This window comes from Ovis aries, chromosome 5 (genome assembly GCF_016772045.2).
Source record: "Ovis aries strain OAR_USU_Benz2616 breed Rambouillet chromosome 5, ARS-UI_Ramb_v3.0, whole genome shotgun sequence".
NCBI lineage: Eukaryota > Metazoa > Chordata > Mammalia > Artiodactyla > Bovidae > Ovis > Ovis aries.
Window position 1 is genome coordinate 36,533,971 of NC_056058.1, and position 23,793 is coordinate 36,557,763.

The following is a 23,793-nucleotide window of genomic DNA, read 5'->3' on the forward strand; positions in this document are numbered from 1 at the left end:
GATGCGACCCCTTTTGGAGAGCACCCTGACCTGTAATAGAACTGAAACTCCCGTGGGTTACAGCAGTAGCTCCTGTACACTCGTGCATGAAGACTGCTCACGAATTGTGCAGAGCAGAGCTTAAGGGCAAAACCTGGAAACCGCCTAAATGTCCAGCAGTGCAGAACGGAACTGGAGTCTGCTCGGGCCACACCTCGAGCTACATGTAGTCCAAAGGCTCACAAACAACGGTGAATTTTAAACACTGAGGAAGGGAATTCCCTGGCGGTCTGGGGGTCAGGACTCCACGCTTTCACTGCCACAGGCCAGGGTTCAACCCCTGGTCAGGGAATGAGGATCCTGCAAACCAAGGGGTGAGGCCAAAAATAAACAAATAGACATTGAGGAATACATCTGTGTACCATTTATAATTTTTTAAATGCAAAATAATACTATGTACTGAGGGACACACACACTTCCATGGTAAAATTTTTTAGAAACACAGAAAAAGTCAGAACCAGCAGTGGTCACATCTGAGGGGAGGGCACAGGTTTAGGGCAGAGAGCGAAGAGGTATGTAAACATTTTGAAATGCTTTTTATCACACCGCACAGCAGGTCCAGGAATATGCATTTATAACTTTCAGATGATCAAATAACTCAATTTTTAAATACACTTAGCAGAAACGTAGATTACAGCATCATGATCCCATGGGCATGAAAAGACAAATTAAGAACATACATCTAACCATCTAATTTTCTGAGGAAGCACCCCTGGGTGTGAATTTTGAGAGGAATATAAACAAGACCCTGACAGTCAAGCAAAGACCAACACCATCACTTTACGCTTTGCCTTCAAATCAGTGACCTGACACCTGCTGGTTCTTAAGCCTGGATTCTCATCAGAACCACCCGGGCCAGGGAGGGAGTGCTTTTTAAAACTGCCCTTGGGCTTCCCTGCTGGCTTGGTGGCAAAGAATCCACCTGCCAATGCAGGAGGCACGGGTTCAATCCCTGGTCCAGGAGGATCCCACATGCCAGAGTGGCTGAGCCCAGGTGCCACAACCACTCACCTGTGCTCTGGAGGCCAGGAGCTGCAACTGCTGACGCCCGCGCTCCACAACCAGAGCAGCCACCGCAGTGAGAAGCCTGAGCACTGCGACTAGGGAGCAGCCCCCCTCTCTGTGACTCGAGAAAAGCCTGCAGCAGTGAAGACCCAGCACCGCCAAAAATCAAATACATCAAATTATTAAAGTAAATAAATACTTATATTTAAAAAACAAAACCAAAAAAGCCTGCCCTTGCCCAGGCCCCACCTTCTTACACCAGAGCTGGAGAAGCCAGGCTCACTTTCCTTTTCTAGGTGACTTTAACATACAGTCAAGGGTGAGAGTTATAGAGTACCAGATGCCAACTTGCCTACTTCAGGAACTCAGGGAACACCGAGTATGGCGAGTGGGCTGCAGACGACATGGCCGCTGCGGTCATGGCGAGGCGGGGGGGTCGACTCCAGGCCTCGGCTGTGCATGTCAGTGTGGACATGGAGCTCCTCTCCAAGAGGGAAGTGCTCAATGAGGCGGAACCTCAACGAGCTCTCCCTACAGATCTCCTGCATCCACAAGGGCATGGAGTAAAGTGAGTTAACTCATGTCAACCGCTTAGAACCAACTCTTGGGCACACAGTGCCCATTCCATGTTAGCTACTTTTCGAGTAAAGAAACCATTTTGAGGTAAGTGCTTAATAAAATGTTTTAATGAGGAAGAGCATATTTACTCTCATGAACAAGCTCCCAAACCCATATGACGGAAACACAGCTCAGACCTCTCGCAGTCAAGTGTGTGAACAATCTCTCGACACCTAAGCCATACACGCAGGAAACATCGAGAGGGACAGATGGTTAAGAGTAGACCAACAAAGAGCTCTGGGAGTGAGCCTGAACGACTGAGAAAATAAGTTCTCACTCTTCACCTCATCTACTTTTACACTACCTATTCTATAATCAAAGTCAGATAATGTCAATTACAAAAAGCCTGCCCACAACTGGAAGCGAGGGTTTGCCCTTGCTTTAAGATGGAGGTTCTACTGCTTCTGTGTCCTGGTGCTGCGTTGATGCTAAAAAAAAAAACCCGTGTGGTTCTTTAGCCAAGATGTTTGAGGAAACCCAGACCTCAGACCAGCTGACAGAGGAGGAGGTTGAGATGTCTGCCTTTCAGGAAGCAATTACCCAGTTGACGTTACTAAGCAGCAATAATTACCACTCAAATAGTGATCTCTGAGGGAGCTTTTTTCTAAATCAGATGCTCTGGACAAAATTATGATATGAAAGATTGACAGACACCAGTAAACTAAAATGTGGGAAAGAGCTGCACGTTGATCTCATTCCAGACGAGTAACATTGAACCCTCACGGCTGTGGACACCAAAATAGGGCGACCAAGGACGTGATGGATAACCCTGGTGCTATCGCAAGTCTGGGGCCAAGGCACGCACGGAGGCTTTGCAGGCTGTTACAGAGCTCTTTGTGACAGAACAGTTTGGTGCTGGGTTTTATTCTACCTATTTGGGTACTGAAAGTGGCCGTTATCACTACTAGAGCCTTCTGTAGGAGGATCGTCCAGTTAGGACCATCAGAGGCAAACCTACAGGCCGAAGAACAAAGGCTATTCTGTGTCTGAAAGACCTAACCAAGTCCTTAGAGGAAAGAATAAAGGAGATTGTGAAGAAACACTCTCAATTTATCAGGCGTCCCATGACTCTGTGTGGAGAAGGAACATGATGAGGAAGTCAGTGGCGGCTGAAATGTTTACCTGTGAGTGGGAAGGTGCTGGGCTGGATGGGGGCCTGTCCCATGGCGGGCGGGGGTCAGGGGAGACTGGAAGCAGCAGCCAGCTGCACTGGGAGTCAGCCCCAGAGGCTGCCACACGCGGCACTTAACGTGCGCTTCCTTCACGTCCTGAACCGCCGTAGACCAGCCATGACACCAATGGGAACACTGCCACTGACCCATGACCCCTTGGGTGGGAAGTCACACCCTCCGTGTGGGAACCACATCCTCCCCTCAGTGGGTCCTTTCACAGAGGCCCCGGGTGCGTGGAGACACCGCAGGCCTCACCCCATGTTGCCAGTGGTTGTGTCACTGGGCAAGTTTTGCTTGACCTCTAAGAACTGTGATTCCCCAAATGGGAAATGGAGACCCCAGCACCTGCCTCCTGGGGCCGTGCCACACCTGAGGGGACGAGGCTCGAAGCTGGAAAGCACTGGAAGTCATTCAAAGAAGAGAAAAGCAGACCTCTTAGGGCAGCCACACAACTGAGGTTGGTTATTTCACTTTATTTAGCAAACCATCATACTCTGGGCCCCACCAAACTGCTCCTCCAGCCTCACCCGAGGTTCGGCCTTGGGAGGAAGCTCGGAGCATGAACAGAAGACCCAGGCTCCCCAGCTGGCCTCCTCTTCTGCCACACATACCACACAGCACAGAACAAGATCACTGCTTGTGTCCTCAGGCGCCTACCCCAGTGTGGCCTGGGGGGCCTCCAGTGTTCACAGCCACCTGCCAGGCTCTCGGCCCAGCACCAGGCACAGACCCCCTGCTCCTGAGAGGCTGGCACAGGGCCAGGGCCTCTGCCCCCAGTTGCGGGCATGGAAAACGCTTATTCCCCAGCCCTGCAGCCTTATTCCCCATTGGGCAAGAAGCAAAATATATGAAAATACTTTAATTATTTCTTTGAAATGGTTAAGAAATAAGGTCATCTTATTTTCCTTTTACAATCCTAGTTTAAAAAAAAGTTCACATTAGCGCCAGGGCCCTTCCCCAAGCCACGGGCTGGCTGCTCAGTAGAAACGCTTGTTCCGTTCCTGCCGCTTCTGAAACACCACGGCCCCCACCACGGCGCACACGATGATGCCCAGGAGCGCACACAGCAGCAACAGAAACACCCGCCACCCCGTCAGGGGTCCGCTGCGAAAGTTCCCCGTTGGGTCGTCCACATTGTCTGAGGGAGGAGAGAGAGGGAAATGAGAGGCCGAACAGGCTCCCAGGAGACAGCGTGGTAAGGCCCCCACCCCATCCTCGAGGCAGCAGCTGTGGCCTGCTCGCACAGCTCCAGCACGGGGCAGGGGCATACACGGAGCGACAATCCCACTGGGAACAAGGGTCCCCGGGATCCAGGCTGAGGTGCCTTCTGCTGCAAGAAGCTGGAGAACACTGCACGCCTGGGATCTCCCTGACAGCCTGAGTCTGCCCAGGCAGGCACAGGACCTGTTTTCCCAAGACCACCCCCAGCCCGGTGCAGTGGTCTGAGGTTCCCAGCTGGAGAGACACTGCCCCGACCACAGTCTGCCGTCCTGCACATGTGGGTGCATTCCGTGCCTCCTGGGGGCTCCCAGGGCCCTGACCCTCAACCTTCATCCTTTCGCTTTGACCATCTAGCCCAGTGGGCCCACTTGTCTGATAAGGAATTAACCCCTGCCGGGCCAGCCGCATGGGCTGCTGGGTGGGCTGGAGCAGATGTGTCCAAAAGCCTTGGCAGCAGGAAGCCTTCAATGGAACGTCGCAAATCAGTGGTCTACGGCAGGGTTTGTTTGGCCCCCAAAACATTTAAAAGCAACTTGAATCTTTAAAAAGTGAAATGTCACATAAACTGGTGGGTTCCAGTGGTACTCTATCTCCTGCTGGGCCCACACGGATGACTTTGGGGCTCCTGAAGTAGAATTCGCAACACACACACACACACACATACACACACAGAGGCCTCACTCCCCATCCATCCTGAAAACCCTCTCTCTGTGAGGATGGAGTGGTGGCTGACTACTACCCTGCAAAGGGCTCAGACTTGGAGGTTTGCCAAAACTCAGGTTTGTATCCCGCCTTTTTGCCTCTTTTTAGCTGAGGAAGCCTAAGGATCAGCTCCCCTAGCAGTTGCAGGACCTACTGCAGGCTGTTTGCTGAGGCCACGCACTGAGGTACCAGCACGCCTGCACCAGCAAATGGCCCCTATGGCTTCACTGGCTGTGACCCCAGCACTGAGTACAAGACGATACAGAGGCCAGGGGCTCACACACCTGTTCATGAGCACTAGCTGCTGATTCAAGGGCTGAGTTGGTCCAGGGAAGGGCAGGTGGACCTTGAGCAGCTGCCTAAGCCAGCCCAGGCCCCACCGGGAGGGGCTGTAGGTGCATACCTTTGGGCGACTTGAGGAAGCTGACGCTGGGCTCGATCTTGGTCCAGTCGATGCTCTCCTCGTCAGGTGTGTGCTCCACCATCAGCTGGAACAGCTTCATGGAGATGATGTCATGGTTGTCTGCAGGCCAAGAGTTAGCTTCTAAGGGGCCTGGAGCCGCTTTGGAACACGTGGCTCAACCCTCTCCCGCCCCACACCACACAGAGAAGCCAGGTTCCCTGAGGAGAGCCCAGCAGCCTCTAGCACGCAGTATTCCAGGGGCTGGAATACTCCAGAACTCAGCAATAAGAAACCTGGGAGGAAGCAGAGCAGAGAGGGAAAGCACAGGTTTTACAGTCAGCATCGCTGGGCCTAATCCTGGCTCTGCTACCCTCTTTGAGGCTCAGTCTCATTTGCAAATGGGGGTGGTAATCTCCATCTTGCGGTTACTGGGGCATGTAAATGAGAAAGTACAGTCAGGGCCAAAGGTACACTGCCTGGAGGTAGCACATCCTTGAAAACAGAACCGGACAAAGACCCACACACTGCTGCATGGCTGGTTGAGAAGCCTGACCCTCCCGGGGGCAGGCAGCCACAAGACGCTCTGTCACAGCGACCCAAGTGCAGGATGCAGAGAAACAACCTGGCAGCCGGCTGACAGCTCAGCTGTGACAGTCATCGACTGTACCTGGGGAGACTTGGGGAAGGCCCTGGTCCACTAGTATGGGCAGGAGAGAACCTCTGCCTGACGCTGACAGTAACTGACAGCCCCATTTGGAGATGGAGAGGTTGAGGCTCAGAACTGAGACGAGGGTCCCAGTCAGCCTGCCACCAGCTCTCAGCTTAGCTAACTGACTGGAAGCTGAAAGCGTAAAGAGCAAGGACCCTGCGGCCAGGCCAGGCAGAGGCCAGCATACCGGACAGCTGGTATGAGCGGCCCTGGAAGCCCAGGGCCAAGCAGGGGCCCTGGAGCCAGACAGCAGGGGCCATCTTTCTGTCACTTCCTGGGTGCCCGAACTTGACGTCCACCTCCCTCAACTCCAGAGGCCTAATGGTCTCAGATGTACAAAAGGGGAAAGAGACAGTTACCTAACTAAGAAAACAGCCATGAGACACCTGCGGGAGGCTGGCATGCACACCCTTCTGCCTAAGGGCCACACACTACCGCAGGCATGACCCCTCCATCGCCCTTCCCAGGGCCACTCCAAACAGACTTAGAGAATACCCTGTCACAGGCCTGGCTCTATTTCCAGAGCCTTCTCATGATGCCTGCTGAAACAGTCAGATGGAATTCCAGGTGACCCAGGGCAGAGTTATACTGGGTCCACAAATGAAACAAGGCAGGCCATGAGCCTTACCCACTGGGGCTGGGTAACAGCAATAAGGGGCTTATCACACCATCTTCCCTCTTGTGGGTATACAATTGGAATTTCCATATTAGAAACCTCAAAGCAATAGACACTCCGGGAACCAAATGGACCCAGATGCTTCCATGGTGACGGGGATGCTCCTGGACAGCAGCTGGCTCACAGGCCCTGGAAACATCTATCCTGACAACAAACAAGCCTCTGTCTGGTCTGCCACACTGCTTCTCAGCTCTGGTCAACAAGGGCTGGCCCCAGGTATGGTGCCTCCCGAGGGCCCTGAGAAGGGACTAAGGACCAGCGCCAGGGGCCACCAACAAGTGCCACCCAGGCCTGGGGGTCCCAAGAGGCCTGCACGGGCAGGGAGCACCCCAAAGCTTACAGCACTCACCATGGGCCGAACAAGACAGAGCCCTGACTCCATGGAGCTCACAATTCAGGGAGGGAGACAGGACAATGAAATAAATGACACAGTGGATACCAGGATGGTTCAATGCTGTGAAAACAAATAAAGCTAGAGAAGGCAACAGGAAGTGTGCAGGAGACTGGGGTGTGTGTGTGTGTGTGACTTTAAATGAGGGAATCAAGGATGGCCTCACTGGGAAGAGTAACCGAGCAAGACCTGGAGAGACGCAGGAACAAAGGCCCAAGGCAGGAGGGCAGGGGTGGGTCTGAAGAGTGGCTGGGGCAGTGTCACCAGAGAGCAGAGAGGATGAGGCAGGACTGTGGCAGCAGGCAACAGGACCACTGGTGGGAGGACAGCGGCCTCAGCCCTGAGTGAGGTGGAAGGAGCAGCTTGGCTGTGGTGCTGGGAGGAGGGCACCCTAGGGAGGCTCCTGCAATTGTCCAAGCAAGAGAGCACGGTGGCCCAGACCTGCCTGCAGTAAAGGAAGGGAGAAGAGTGGTCTGCTGCGGGGTGAAAAGAAGACTCAGCCAGCAGGACATGCCAACAAAGGGGAGGCGGCCTGTGAGAGAAAAAGCAGAGGCCGGAACACCACCAAGGCGTTCTGACCCACATAACCACCAGGACAGAGGTTCGTTTGTCTCTGGCTGTGCGCGCGTGAAGGCTGAGAGGCCTGCTGGGCATGTTGCTGGTGACTCAGGTCTGGAGAGGGAAACGTGGGGGTCCATTGCTGGGTTCACCAGATTCAAACCCCCACAGCTCACAGATGACAGAGAGGGAAGACGCTGAAGGACTGCGCACACACATGGGAAGAGGGGGAAGAAAACTAGGCACGTGTGGAACCAAATGGAGGCAGGCCGAGGAGGAAGGGGCTCTGCCGTGTCACAAGCTCCCGACAGCAGGGAAGGCCACACTGAGACTGGATGCCTCGCGCTGCCCGCACACTCACCGGACAGGTCGCCGGTACCGGCAGAGGCTCCAAAATAGTAGCCGGTGGGCAGGCGCACTCCCGTGATGTCAATGCAGTTCTTCCACTCATTCTTGTCCTCCAGGTCAGTCATCACCTGCGGCCAGCCAGCAGGTCAAGGGGCGCCCAGGGCTGGCCTGCCCGCCTCCCCAAGCCCCGCAGAGCTGCCCCTCCCGCCTGCTCACCGTCAGGCGACCCCGGGAGTAGCGCACTGCCAGGAAGGTGTCGTGATCGCGGTTGCGGAAGTCAGCCGTGCAGCCCGCCAGCTCAGTCCAGCGGCCGTCCTTGCTGTGGTCGTAGGACAGGGAGCCATTGTTCACCATCACGGAGATGTACGGGAACACGCGCTGAGACAAGACACCGGTCACTCCGAGGGCAGCCCAGCCAGCGCGAGGCCGCGGGGCACCCACCACCCTGACCCCAGGAGGCTGCTCTCACGCAGAGCCCAGGGAGAAGTCCTGTCCTGCTCTGCAGGAGAGCAAGGGCCTACCTCTGTGGTCTCATCGTTGGGGTACGTGTCCAGAAAGATGGCTAAGCCATGGAAGTTGTCTTTGCTTCCAAACACAGGCCCTAGAATTAGAAGGAGATGCTCCTGTGATGGGAGAAATTGGGAGTTGCCCAAGGGGTACCTGAAGGGCCGAGTAACGCCAGCATGGATGGGGTCAGAAGACGTTAGCCCACGGTCATGCTTCCAGGAAAGAGAAGGGATCTCTAAGTGGGGTGGGGGGATAGGAAGGGTAGTCTCAGGCACGTGGCAGAGAGGACTCAAGTTTGAAGCCTAAACTGTGAAAGAACAGCACCTGACTATGTGCTCTGAGGTGTCGGGGGCAACGGGATACCTAATCTGTAAAAACCAGATGGTCATGCGTTAAGGACCATCCCTGAACCCAGGGATCACCAACTTTCTGTCCAAGGCCAGAGAGCAAAGATTTTAGGCTTCGTGGGCCACAGATGGTCTCTGTCACAGTCTTCCTTCTTAAGATGATAGGATGGTGAAAACCACTTAGCTGGTGAAGACCAGGCCACACTGGGCACAGAGTTGACCACGGGGTCATCTCCTACAGGGATGCTCCCTCCAGCTACTCCCCAGACCCCCTGTTTCCTCAAAGAGGAGCAGCAGTGCCCTAAGAGGGAGTGCAGAGTGGAGGATTCCTGGCCACAGACAGCCCACCTGTGCCAGCACCATCCTACCTGGCACCAGGCGGTCCCGGGTGTACCACAAGGCAATGCCATCTCCATGGAGATTTTTCTTCCCTGCGCCATGGACTTTGAAGTGTACATGCATCTCCCAGTCCTTGAGGAAGCAAGGCTAGAGGGAGAGCAGAGAGGGCTGTCAGAGCTCCCCAGGCTTGCCTGCTCCCTGGGAGTGACCTAGAGAGAGTCGGGGCTCTCAGAACAGGGCCAGGCAGCAGGGGCCTGAGTGTCAGATGAAAAGATCCCCGAGCGTCTCAGTAGGGAGGGAGGGGGAGACCACAGACTGTCCCAAGGCTGCTGAGGCCCAGACTCCACCCACCCTGGCCCCAGTCTTCTCCTGGGCTGGTTCTCACACCTTGACTCACTTTCCTTGATACCAGCCAAACCTGTTAGCCCTGTTTCTTCTCCATCCCCGCTGTTCCTGTCCCCTGGGATCTTGTGGAAGGACTACTATCCCTATTTGAGTCATGTATTTTATAAAAAGAAAACACATTCAGAGACTAAATAACTTGTCCACAGTAGGTAAGTGGATGTCCTGACTCACGCCCAGGACTGTCTGACTCGGAAACTTCTGCTCTTGCCTACAGCTGCCATGACCTTCAGGCCTGTAACACAAGCAGCACCAACTCCTTTCTGGCTTTCCATCCCCACTGTGTTCCCTTCAAACCAACCCCTCAAACTGATGGACCCACACCCAGGTCTGGCAGACTCGAAGCCCTAGGCTCCCAGCCAGCACACCACCTGCCTCTTGCAGTCTCAGCCCAGCCTGAGGGTGGTGATGGTGATATCAGGCCTGGGGGCTAGAAGGGCAGCTCTGGGGCCTCTGGGCTACTGTGATGTGAGGGAAGGAAGTCCCAGCAGTCAGGAAGGCACAAGGCTGGGCCCACAGCAAGGACACCAGCCTGGCCTTGCCTACCAGGAAGCTGCTCATGAAAACTATGGTATTGACACTCCAATAAGAATCTGCGCAGGGAAAGTCTGTAGATGGGTGTGTGAGCAAGTAATCAAACAAAGGCCTAGCTGAAAGGCAAACTAAAACAAGGTATTGCTGACTTATTAGATTGGCAAGGCTTAAAGAGATCATGAGCAGCAATGCAGACAAGAATGAAGAGAAACGTGGCCTACATCCAGAGGACAGTGGATGCTCCCATCTTCTTGGGGGCAATTTGGCTGTTGCAGCTTTTTAAGAAAAGGAGGGAGATCCATAAGCTCTCACGGGTCATGATCAAGATGTCAAAGATACTAACAGGAAAGATAAGCTGAAAACAGTATCAATGCTATGTGCTCATTTAAAATAATATATATATATTAGTCTATGTGCAGAGAAAGGAAATGAAGGAAATATGACCAACATTAACGAAAGCTAACTCTGGGAGGGGAATGTTTACTTTCCACATTTTCAATCTTCTATGCTGAACATATTACTTCTGTAATCACAAAAAACTCAACTAAAAAATAAAACGCCTGTGTCCCACCGTGGCTTGTGCATCACTGATTCACCAGGCACTGTTCTGGGCCTGGGCACCAGAAGCTCAGGTGAGAAGACTCGGCCCTTGAGAATACAGGGTTAGCAGGCAGCTGCACGATGGTCTGACATAGTGTGAAGTCAGCCCTCCCAGTTTCTCACAGTTCACTGGCTTTGGGAGACCCTGCAGATTCTGGATGGGGACAACTGTGAGGTGATAAAAAGCAGGTCTCCATGACAGATGTGCAAGGAATCTGAGTCCAAGACCTGCTGAGGGGTGGAAGGACTTGTGAATCAGACTTGCTTTGCATTGAGGTGACAAAAATCACAACTGGAAAGAACAAATGAGAAAGGGCTCCCAGGGACTGCAGCTCAGCTATGAGTTCCCACAATCCCTGAAATTAGACTAAACAGACTCATTCAGGCCTCATACTTTAAACAAAATATTGTACAAACACAATATCTGGGACACAACCAAAAATACCAGGCACATGAAGAGACAAGACAGGAACAAAACACAGAGAAAGGCAAGGAGGGAGAGAGAACCACCACCGCCATCACCATCCCAGGGACCCTTAAAAGTAACCAGAGGAAAAAAAGAGTAACTTCAAAGGAGCTATAATCAGCCTGATACTAGAATTTTCAACAGAAACACTAGGAGTAAGAAGACAACAGACTGATATATTTGGAGTTGAAGGAAAATAACAATCAACACAGGATTCTATACTTAGCACATGTATCCTTCAAGAAAGAAGGTGCTCTTTGGCCTCGGACCTAATTTTTGGCAACAGAGCTAGACACACTAAGAAGATCCAGTAAATATGGGATCTGCTACTCCCCTCAGGAAAACGGTGAAGAGAATGGAAATCGGCCAGCACAACAAGCACGCTTGCTCCTGTGACAAAACCAAGATGAAGAGGCACGCTGTGGGGATCTGCCGCTGTGGTTCCTTCGTGAGAACAGTAGCTGGTGGTGCCTGAACCAATGCCACCACTTCTGCCATCACAGGAAGGTCAGGCCTCAGAAGACTGAAGGGCCGGCAGAAGCACCACCACTGCCAGCCTGCAATAAACAGATTAATTTATGTAATCCGCTTTAAAAAAAAGAAGGTGAAATTAAGACATTTTCAGACAGAAACACCAAGACTATCTTTCACTCTTTCTGGGAGAAATGTGATCCAGACCCGGACATGAAGTCAGAGATTCAAGAAGGAACGAAGACCAAAGACTACACCAAGGATGAGACTAGAAACACAAATAAACACTTGGCTGCATAAAACAACAATGTTCTGTGTGTCCCAAAAGCCTATCACCTTCCTGGAAGGAGTCAAAAGTACATCTTATCAGCACTCTTTGGTAAAATGTGATCTGTGTTTTAAACTTCAGAGTAATCACCAAAATCTTGGGAAATAAGCACAGAACTTTCAAGCTAACAGAAGAATAAAAATGGAATAAAAATTAACCAACTCAAAAGAAGCCAAGACCAGAGAGAAAAGTGAACAGAGGACAGCCAGTACAAACGGTAAGTAAATAGTAAGATGGTAGATTAAATCCAAATGTATCCATGACTTTACCAAATGTAGATAGACTAAATGCTGGTAAGAGTACCCAGGATCTCCCTGTATTCCTTTCTTTCTTTTTTTAAAATGAAATATAGTTGACATACAATATCAGTTTCAGGTGTACCACACAGGGATTTGACAGTTACATACATTACAAATTGATCACCACAAGTCTAGTAATATCTGTCACCATAGACAGTTACTGTAATACTATTATTATTGAATATTACTGACCACATTTCCTATGCTATACATTACATCCCCATGACTTATTTAATTTTACAACTGGAAGTCTGTACTTCTTAATCTCTTTTTTCTTACAACTACATGTGAATCTACAATTATCTAAAAAAAAAAAAGTTTAATTTTAAAAATAAGTAATAGATCAAAGACTTAAACTAAAGAGCTAAGAGTATAAAACTCTTAGACGAAAACAGGGGAAACACTAGATTTAGCAATAATTTCCTGAATATGCCACCACAGCACAGACAACAAAAAAACTAGATAAACTGGACTTCATCGAAATTAAAACCTTTTACATGTCAAAGAACATGAAGAGAATGAAAAGAAAACCCACAGAATGAGAGAAAATATTTCCAAATCATATACTGATAATGTCCAGGATACATAAGGAACTCCTAAAACTCAACAACAAAAAACAACCCAAAACTGGACAAAGGATTTAGATAGACATGTTTTTCATAGAAGAAGATAATTTGTATATAAAAAGCATATGAAAAGATGCTCAACATCATTAATCACTAGAGAAATGGAAATCAAAACCACATACCACTTCACACTCATTTGGATAACTATTATTAAAAAATGGAAAATAGTATAAAAATGTGGAGAAACTGGAACCCTGGTGCATTGCTGGTGGGACTGTAAAATGGTGCGGTTGCTGTGGAAATCAGTTTGGTGGTCCTTAAAAAGTTTAACAAAGAGTTACCATATAACCTAGCAATTCCACTTCCTAGATGTTTACCAAAACAAGTGAAGCCAGGGACTTCAGTAGCCACCTATGTCCACCCATGTACACAGCAGCACAACAACCAAAAGGTGGAAACTACCCAGTGTCCACCACCAGATGAATGGATAAACAAAATGTGGTGCACACACAGACACACAGGAACATTATTTAGCCATTAACGAAATACTGACACACGCTACAGCATGGATGAGCTTTGCCTATGTTATGCTAAGTGAAATAAGTCAGATACAGACAAATATTCTATGATTCCATTTATGTGAGGTACCTAGAAGAGCCAAATTCAAAAACAGAAAGTAGAATAGTGGCTACCAGGGGCTGTAGAGAGGCAGAAAACAGGGAGTTAGTGTTTAAGGAGTACAGTTTCAGCTTCTGATGGTTAGAATAAAGTTCTGGAGATGGATGGTGGTGATGGTTGCACAACAAAATGAATGTACTTAATGCCACTAAACTGTACACTTAAAAATGGTTAAAATGGTCAATTTTATGTCATGTATATTTTACCACAATAAAAAAATTTTGAAAAAAAATTTTTTCATGCAGATATATATTTATAGTAATTGAAACTAATTTTTTGTTGGTAGACATTACACTTTTAAAAACTTTACTGCAGACTGATTTACAATATTGTGTTAATTTCTGCTACACAGGAAAGCGACTCAGTTATACATACAGTCTTTTGCATATTTCCGTATTTTCCATTACAGATTATCACCGGATACTGAATATAGCTCCCTGTGCTATGCAGTAGGATTGTTTATTCATCCTATATTAATAGTTTGTGTCTGCTAATCCCAAACTTCCAATCCTTCCCTCCCCAACCCCCTGACAACTTGGCAACCACAAGTCTGTTCTCCAAGTCTGTGAGTCTGTTTTGTATATATGTTCATATATTTTAGATTCCACGTAAGTGATATCATAAGATACTTGTCTTTCTCTAACTTCACTTAGCATGGTAACCTCTAAGTCCATCCGTGCACGCATGCTAAGTCACTTCAGTCGTGTCTGACTCTGCAACCCTATGGCGTCTCCGTCCATGGGATTCTGTAGACAAGAGTACCGGAGTAGGTTGCCATGCACTCCTCCAGGGGATCTTCCCGACTGAGGGATCAAACCCGCATCTCTTGTTTACCTGCACCAGCAAGTAGGTGCTTTACCACTAGTGCCCCCTAGGTCCATCCATGTTGCTGCAAGTGGCATTATTCTTTTTTGTGGTTGAGCACTACTCCGTTTGTGTGTATATGTGTTTACACACACACACACACACACACACACACACACACACATCTTGATCCATTCATCTGCTGACAGACATTTAGGTTGTTTCCATGTCTTGGCTATTGTAAATAGTGCTTTAACGAACATAGGGATGCATGTATCTTTTCAAATTAAGAGTGGGATTGCTGGATCATATGACAACTCTATTTTTAGTTTTCTGAGGGCTCTCCATACTGGCTGTACCAATTAACATTCCCATCAACAGTGTAAAAGGGCTCCCTTTTTTCCACACCCTTTCCAGCACTTATAGTTGGTAGATTTTTTAATGATGGCCATTCTGACCAGTGTGAGGTAGAACCTCTCTCAAGTTTTGATTTGCATTTCTCTAATAACTGGCTTCCCAGGTGGCTCAGTGGTAAAGAATTTACCTGCCAACGCAAGAGATGTGGATCTGGACTGGAAAGATCCCTTGGAGAAAGAAATGGCAACCCACTCCAGTATTTTTGCCTGGAAAATACCACAGACAGAGGAGCCTGGGGGCTACAGTTCATGGGATCACAAAGAATCTGACTTGACTTAGCAACTGAGTATACACACAGGCATTGGCCATCTGTATATCTTCTTTGGAGAAATGTCTGTTTAGGTCTTCTGCCCATTTTTTAATTTTTTAAAAATTATTATTGAATTGTATGAGCTGTTCGTATATTTTTGCAATTAAACCCTTGTTGGTCTCATCATTTGCAAATATTTTCTCTCAATCCGGGCTTCCCTGGTAGCTCAGTTGGTAAAGAATCTGCCTGCAATGCAGGAGACTCCAGTTCGATTCCTGGGTCAGGCAGATCTGCTGGAGAAGGAACAGGCTACCCATTTCAATATTCCTGGGCTTCCCTGGTGGCTCAGATGGTAAAGAATCCGCCCACAATGCGGGAGACCTGGGTTCAATCCCTGGGTTGGGAAGATCCCCCAGAGAAGGGGAAGGCTACCCACTCCAGTATTCTGGTCTGGAGAATTCCATAGATTACAGACCCAGGGGTTGCAAAGAGTTGGACATGACTGAGCCACTTCGACTGAGTGACTTCATTTCACTTTTCACTTTCATGCATTGGAGAAGGAAATGGTAACCCACTCCAGTGTTCTTGCCTGGAGAATCCCAGGGATGGGGGAGCCTGGTGGGCTGCCATCTATGGGGTCACATAGAGTCAGACACGACTGAAGCGACTTAGCAGCAGCAGCAGCAGCAGAGCCACTTTCACTTTCTTCCAATCCATAGGTTGTTTTTTCATTTTGTTTATGGCTTCTTTGCAAAAGTTTCTAGTTGGATTAGGACCCATTTGTTTATTTTTGCTTTTTATTTCTATTGCCTTGGGAGACTGACCTAAGGAAACACTGGTACGATTTATGTTAGAGAATGTTTTACTGATGTTCTCTTCTAGGAGTTTCATGGTGTCATGTCTTATATTTAAGTCTTTAAACCATCTTGAATTTATTTTTGTGTGTGGTGTGAGCGTGTGTTCTAACTTCACTGACTGACATGAGGCTGTCCAACTTTTCCAACACCACTTGCTAAAGAGACTGTCTTTTTCCCAGTGTACACTCTCAACCGCCTGTGTGGTGACCATTTACACTTTTAAAACCTGTCTCAATGCCATTAAGTATTGTGCAGAAGAGAATGGTTTGAAAAATTAAACTGTTTAAAAGACAACAGAAGGTTAAACGGGGGACTCTTCTGGTAGTCCAGTGGCTAAGGCCCCAGGCTCCCAATGCAGGGGCCTGGGTTCAATCCCTGGTCAGGCAACTAGACAGCATCTGCCTCAACTAAGATTCGCACGCCACAATTAAAGATCCACACGCTGCAGCTGAAGACCGAAGATCCCTCATGTTGCAGCTAAGTCTAGGCGAAGACCAATAAACAAACTTCTTTTTAAGAAAGGTTAAGTGGCAAATGGTCATGTTACTGGATTTTATCACAATTAAAATAAATGGATAACCACCCAAAAGCCTGGTTATATGCCGTTTACAAGAGACAACTCTAAAAGAGGTCTGGAAAAGAAAAGGACAAAAAAAGACAGTACATGCAAATGCTAAGCAAAAGCAAGCTTGTGCAGCTGTGCCAATAGCGAAGTTTAGAAGAGGACTCTTCTCCATGACAAAGGACTCCATTTACCAGGAAAATGTTGGTCTCAAAATATATGAAGTAGAAACGGACAGACTATAAAGATGAAGGCAAATACACACACAGACATTTTAATACACCTCTTCTAATGACTGATAAAACGAGCAAAATGTCAGGAGATATAGAAATTTGAGCCCAATCAGCAAACAGACCTAAAGATCTGAATGGCACACTTCACTCAACCAGCAGAGGATCCACATCTGTCGCAAGCACACATGAATGTGTCCCCCAAACCCTGGTCACTAGAAGGACCATCTGCAAGTCTCAACAGATGTCCAAGGACTGAAATCACAAAATCCGTTTCTTGACCATGAAGAGATTAAACCAGATATCAATAATAACAACTTAAAAAATAAAGATAACTAGAAAAGCACTTATATATTTGAAAAAAAATTTTTAATGTAACTTACATACACAAAAGTCAGCCCAGAAGCCAATATTTCAAATGGTCTCTTTGGTGCCCAGGAGTTTCCTGTGCCTGGGAACAAAGCACCCCAAGCTAATAGGAGGTGTGCCTCTGAGAAGGGCAACTGTGCACCAGAGGATGGGAGAGGAAAACCTCCCCGCCTGTCCCCAGCATGCCTGCAGGAAGATCAGTTTTAGGAAAGAGTACGCACACACACAGAATTTGAGGACCTAGAAACTGATACCTCCAAGACTATTCAAGCCTTGGAACGTCTCCCCACACTACAGGTAAGACTGCAGATCATCAGAGAGAATACTATGATAAAGACAGTACAAAGAAGGATTTTAAGCAGATGAGGTATGGGCTGGAACTAATGTAAAGCTTCTTTTGGGGGCAGAACATGACACAGCCCTCCATCCCAGCTGAGCCATGTGGGGAGCTGAGAAATCTTAGTGCCCTGGCCCTCGCCAGGCCAACTAAATCAGAATCAATCACTTGGCAGTCATGAACCATTTTACAGCTAGGTGGTTTCTATGTCTTGGCTTGCAACAAAGTGAAAGGCAGAACATTTTTTTCCATTAAAATTTCTGATGAAAGATCACTACATTTGTGGTTTATAAATCAAAGGAGTTCAAAATATTGAATGACCCCTGCTATAACAAAACTCCTTGCATCTCCATCTATTACTTAAGCAAACACAAATTTTCAGCATTCACGTGAACAAAAAGCAGAAGTCATGCTTAAGCGTCTCATTCTGACAATGACATGCATTCAAATGGGGATGGGGAGATGACAGCTTAATGAGATGCATTTCAAAAAATGTTTACTTGTGCAGTAATTACTCAAAAATTGTGTAATGTGTAAGGCATTTCTTTTGATCAATTGTATACCAGTGGTAACTATAATAATCCCAAAGAAAATATTAAAACTTAATTTCAAGGTCCCAACAAAGTTAGAAAGCTTAAATTTTTACACTTAGTCATAGAAGAACATGATAGGCTAATCAATAAGATTTTCAAGCATTATACACTGCATTAGGATAAAATTCTGTGTGGGATATGAAATGAAAATATAAGTTTAATTTCAAAAAATGACATACAATTTGGGTTTATTAATAGTGTTTACAGGGCTTCTCTGGTAGCTCAGCTCCTGCCTGCAATCCAGGAGCCATGGGTTGGATCAGGAAGATCCCCTGGAGGAGGGTGTGGCAACCCACTCCAGTATTCTTGCTTGGAGAATCCCATGGACAGAGGAGCCTGGCGGGCTAGACTATAGATTTGCAAAGAGATGGGACACAACTGAAGTGACTTAGCACGTGCACACAGCATTTAAGAGTGGATCTCAAACTGCAATATTTAGATTCCACTAAACAGGAAGATAGGGGTTTCCCTGGTGGCTCAGTCGGTAAAGTGTCTGTCTGCAATGCAGGAGACACAGGTTTGATCCCTGAGTTGGGAAGATCCCCTGGAGAAGGAAATGGCAGCCCACTCCAGTATTCTTGCCTGGAAAATCCCATGGATGGCGGAGCCTGGTAGGCTACCGTCCATGGGGTCGCAAAGAGCTAGACACGACTGAGCAACTAAGCAGTGCACAATAATCTAGAGGTATAGGAATGGGCTGGAGGAAGAAGGGAGATTTAAGAGGGAGGAGACATAAGTACACCTATGCTTAATTCATGCTGATGTATGACAGAAATCAAAGCAATACTGTAAACCAATCATCAATCAACTAAAATAAATAAACTTTAAAAAAAATAAAAAGTTATTGGAAAGCATGGGAGCCCCCTGGTGGTCCAGCCATTGGGACACCATGCTTCCACCACAGGGGGTCCAGGTTGGGCAACTAAGATTCCACATGCCTCACAGTGCAGCCAAAAACAAAAAGTTATCCAAAAACAAATGAGACCTAATGAAACTTAAATGCTTTTGCACAGCAAAGGAAACCATGAACAAAAAGACAGTCCACAGAATGGGAGAAAACATTTGCAAATGAAGCAACCCACAAAGGATTAATCTCCAAAATATACAAACAGCTCATTCAGTTCAGTAGCAAAAAAACCACCCAATCAAAAAAAAAAAAAAAGTGCAGAAGCTCTAAATAAACATTTCTCCAAAGAAGACAGACAGATGGCCAAAAAGCACGTGAAAAGATGCTCAGCATTGCTCATTATCAGAGACATACAAATCAGAACCACAATGAGGGCCCTGTGGGCAGCGTAGCCTCTGAGCAGTAGAGGGGGCTTGGGGCTGAGTCCTCACTAATGCCAGTGTGGAGATGGCACCATGGGCAAGGGGTAGAGGGGCAAGTTGGCCACCGCCACTGCTATCACCACCAAGGGTAGTGAAAGAGCCACTTCGGGGCAGGGGTCAGGTTGGGGAGGGAGGGGTAGGTATCATTTTTCTAGCTTTTCTGGGTGCAGTGGCGGTGATATTCCAGGTCCCCAGAGTGATGCTGGCTGCTGCCCACCTGGGGAGAGGAACGCCAGCTCCTGAGCAGGCTCCCTTGGGGGAGGAGGGACGACAACAGACCTGCCAGAAAACTGCCTCCACTGGCCCAGGTGTGGAACCTGAGAGCACAGCCACACTAGTCTAACTTCTGTGAAGGAGCAGATAACTCTGCATGCTGAAGAAAACTGGAAACCTATCATGATTTTTGCCCTGTAATTCCTTGATGGCCTCAGATGACTTCAAACTTTTATCTTTTGGCAAAGACTAGTACTCTTAATGGATGTAGGTATGGGAGAAAGCAAAAGGGGTTCTGGTTTCTCAGGAAAGAAGGAACCTCCTTCTGTTTAAGTGCTACCTCTTTCGTGAAGCCACATCCCAGCCTGAAGACAGTAAATCAACTCCTGATCTTTTTCAGCACGTTATACCACTGCGCTGACTCTTATCATATGCTCTTTTGGAGGACATAATAAAAAGCTACCTAAGGATTAAAAAAAAAAACTACAATGAGGCATCATCACCTCACATCAGTTAGAATGGACATCACCAAAAAATCTAAAAATAATGAATGCTGCAGAGGGTGCGGAGAAAGGGGAACCCTCCCATGCTGCTGGTGGGAATGTAAATCAGTATAGCCACTATGGAGAACAGCATGGAGGTTCCTTAGAAAACTAAAAATAGAACTACAATATGATCCAGTAATCCCACTCCTGGAAATATTTGGAGAAAATCATAGTTCAAAAAGACACATACACCCCAATGTTTATCACAGTGGTATTTACAATAGCCAAGACAGGGAAGCATCCTAAATGTCCATCAACAGAGAAACGGATAAAGAAAATGTTGCCCATATACACAGTGGAATATTACTCAACCATAAAAAGAATAAAGGACGCCATTTGCAGCAACATAAATGAACCCAGAGATCATACTAAGTGAAGCAAGCCAGACATCAAAAGCCAAATATCATACGATACCACTTCTATGTGAAATCTAAGGGGAAAAAAAGATACAAATGAACTTATTTACAAGACAAACAGAGGCACCGACCTGGAAAACAAACTTTTCGTTACCAAAGGGGAAATGTAGTGGGGGGAGGGATAAATTGGGAGTTTGGGCTTAATACACACTACTATATATAAAACAGACAATCAACAAGGACCTATAATACGGTACAGGGAACTTTACTTAATATTCTGTAATAACCTATATGGGAAAAGAATCTGAAAACAAAATGGATATATGTAAAAATGAATCACTTCGCTCTATACTTGAAACTAACACAATATTGTAAATCAATCATAATATAAAATGAAATTAGGGGCTTCCCTGGGGGTCCAGTGGCTAAGACTACGCTCCCAATGCAGGGGGCTCAGGATCAATCGATCCCTGGTCAGGGAAGAAGATCTTGCATACCGCCAACTAAAAAAGATCCTCCATGTTGCGAGATCAAAGACCTCTGTACCGAAACGAAGACCTGGCACAGCCAAATAAACATAAAATGAAAATTTTTAAAGTTACACGACAGAAAGTGAGAGAATGTGACTCCAGGGGAAACAAGGTAGTTATTGAAGTACTCTCTGAGTGGGTGGCACTCGAATTAAAACTTAACAAATGAGGAGAAACCAAGCAAGCATGAAGAGCCAGGAGACGGTGTCCCAGACAGAAGCTACAAGTGCAAAGGTCCTGAGGCAAAATGGCAGTCAGAGAAGCCGGAAGAACATTAACAGAGAGGACGACTGGAGATGCGAGGCACTAGGGGCCAGACCATGCAGACATAGTGCATGTTTATCCCTTCACAGGAGACCCCAGGCTCTAAGGATCAGAGTGAAAGCTAAGCAAAGTATCTCCAGATGCCCCAAGCAGGAAAGAGAGGACGAGGAGGAGAAGTAACATGCAGACGAGGCAACACAAGGACGGTGTGGGCTCTCAGAATTACATGGGGAAGTCATTCAGAGAGACCAAAGAGCGGGGTGATGGAGAAAACTAGGACACTGGCCAACTGCTTAGGCCATAGAGAGGGTTGGGATCAGGCAGGTTGAGGGGAGGAGTAGGTTCTGCCCCCAATTATTCCCCTTTCACCCCTCCCTAACCTTCCTTGGTGTGGCATCTGTGCAGCAGCAGATCTTGGCCACTGCGTATGTATGACACGCCTGCGACACCTGAAGGTTCATAACCTCTGCAGCAAAGGTCGCAGAAACTAAAACTGCCCATGAGTCCACTGATGACCAGACCAATCCAGCACTGAGGAAGGGGACTGGCGTCTGCAAAGATTGTTAAGGGGTTCCTCCACCGTCCAGGCTGGGGTCAAATGTAGCAAGTGAACTGCTGGACTTGGAGATGAGACAGAATTTAAATGTTGTTTATAGCCATTCACTGTCTGTGTTTGCTCTGCTTATGAAGAGTCACGAAAGCCATCTATATCAGTCTGAGAACTAAGTGCAATAAGGCATGTTAAAGTCAGTGCCTAACACACATAAAATACCCAATAAAGACCCCACTCCTTCCATTTATCCCACTAATGAGAGGGTTCAGCTGAAGGAGACAACAGCTCCACTACTTGCTGGCTATGTGACTTTGAGAAAGGCACTTTCAACTCTGAGTCTTAGCTTCTTCAGCCAGGGAAACGGAGATAACATCGGTTACTTCACATGGCTTTCGAAGGAATGAAGAGACAGGTGAACAAAGTGTCGAGAACAGCTCCTGCCATCCGGTAACTTCAACAGCCATCACCTGTAACTACCGGTAAGTAGTGAGGCAAGTGACCAAAGGGGCCGGGGGGCAGGGGGGAGCCTTCAAATCAAGTTCAGGCCTGCTGAAGACCAACTGTAGTGGCTTACTTCATGGTCTGCCTCCCCTCTTAGGAACCACTCACCAAGTGGTTCCAGATAGAGCCTTCTTTGCTGCGCTCGTCAGGGGTCAGACGCACATACTGGCTCGTGAGCATTGTGCTTCCTTGGAAGTCCCAGAGGAGCGTGGAGCTGGAACCGATCCCTGCTGACAGAGACAAGGACAGACAGGTGCTTAAGAGGCCGGGCCAGGACTAGCTTTGCCGGAGGCAGGGAACCCAAAGGGCTGCCCTAACCAGAAGAAAGAGAATCCCTTCCCCAACTCCGTCCAGCCTCAACCTTACCCTAAACTCATTCCCGCCACAGGCCTCACCGTGGTAGGGCTTGATAAGCGAATGCTCCCGCTTGAGATGTTCACTGTTGCCGTCAGTTATATCCGCAGCCACCGGCCCCAGCAACAAGAGGAAAAGCAGAAGTATAGTGGGGCCTGGGCCGGGGCCGCGAAGCCCAGACCTCCCTGGGCACCGCCGGCCCCAGCCCCAGCGCCAAATCCAGCCTGCTGCCGCCGCCGCCGCCATTCTCTGTCCCTCTCGGCCACTTCCGTCCTGGAACTTCCGCCTTCCGGGTGTTCCATCTAATAGCCTCCGGCCCGAAACCCGCCAACCCTAGTGTCACCTGGGAACTCCCAGCAAAAGCAAAGCCTCGCTGCCGAGTGGACGACTGCTTTGTTTGCTAAGCAGCCCCCTATCCTGGTCGAGTGCCTTGGCGGCTGCGAGACACCTGTCAACCAGCCTCAGCAATGGGTTATTAGGGGCGACAAGAGCAGCAACCAATCATGGAACAGCACGTTCGGCTTGCGGGCCAACGGGGAGCAGAAGGATGATTTGTGACGGCCGGCTGCGAGGGGATCGTCTGTGAAGCGGGGCATGCTGGAACTTGTAGTTTTTATGGGACCCTAGAACACTTGGCCTCTGGCCACTGGTCACCTCTGTGGGGTAATCTTTCCCAGTCAGAGGAGGAAGGTGTTCTAAATTGAAGGTGGGGGCCTGAATTCCAACTTCTGCGCCGTCTAGATCTCAGGCGGGGCTTTTTCGTCTGTGGCTCCAAGCCTTTGGAAACAGAATTCTGTTATTTGGTGGCGTCCACTATTCCCAGCTCTTCAGGGCCAGTTGGATTTCAGCAGAAGGAGGCGGCCCGAATCCCCGTCCCTGTGATGGCTGGGGCCCATTCATATCCAAATAATTGTGGCGGGTCCCCTCCGTGAAAGGTCCAAGGAAGCCGACTGGACCAAATGTGGGAAACAGGTGGCCCACAGCTAAACAGAGCTCTTACTGATGCTATTTCAATAAATGGCTTAACTATAGCTCAGTCGATAAAGAATCTGCCTGCAATGCAGGAGACCCGGGTTCAATCCCTGGGTTGGGAAGATACCCTGGAGAAGGAAATGGCAACCCACTTCAATATCCTTGCCTGGAAAATCTCATGGACAGAGGAGCCTGGTGGGCTGCAGTCCATGGGGTCACAAAGAGTCGGGCACGACTGAGCGACTAACACTAAACCAATATTTTAAATCATGAGACAAATGCATATTAAAAATCCAAATTTCCAGCTTCTCAGGAAAATTCGGAAGACCCAACCACACTTGGGTCATGGGGCTGCCCTGCTAAAATGCCTTATTTTTC

The 23,793-nt window shown here is 48.2% G+C and overlaps 1 protein-coding gene across 4 annotated transcripts; it reads right to left on the minus strand.

Annotated features, from left to right (window-relative positions):
* Positions 1-3,287: 3,287 nt before the first annotated feature.
* Positions 3,288-22,724, minus strand: LMAN2 (lectin, mannose binding 2). Of its 4 annotated transcripts, none has more exons than XM_027970016.3 (8): positions 22,485-22,724; positions 22,198-22,316; positions 9,065-9,182; positions 8,364-8,443; positions 8,059-8,220; positions 7,856-7,970; positions 5,161-5,280; positions 3,288-3,972 (listed from the first exon to the last, which is right to left on the minus strand). In XM_027970016.3, the coding sequence occupies exons 1-8, from the start codon at positions 22,687-22,689 to the stop codon at positions 3,812-3,814; spliced, it is 1,080 nt and encodes a 359-aa protein (XP_027825817.1). In that variant the 5' UTR covers positions 22,690-22,724; the 3' UTR covers positions 3,288-3,811. The 4 variants fall into 4 exon arrangements, with proteins under 4 accessions (XP_027825817.1, XP_027825816.1, XP_060271701.1 ...); XM_027970015.3 differs by having other exon boundaries at positions 22,198-22,319; XM_060415718.1 differs by having other exon boundaries at positions 3,288-7,970.
* Positions 22,725-23,793: the final 1,069 nt, after the last annotated feature.

Coding starts and splice junctions, on each gene's coding strand:
- LMAN2 (XM_060415717.1), bottom strand. CDS start 22,689: ATGGCGGCGGCGGCGGCAGCAGGCTGGATTTGGCGCTGGGGCTGGGGC. Junction 22,320..22,484: donor GCTTATCAAGCCCTACCACG/GTGAGGCCTGTG, acceptor TGTCTCTGTCAG/CAGGGATCGGTTCCAGCTCC. Junction 9,183..22,197: donor GCTCTATCTGGAACCACTTG/GTGAGTGGTTCC, acceptor CTCTCCCTCTAG/CCTTGCTTCCTCAAGGACTG.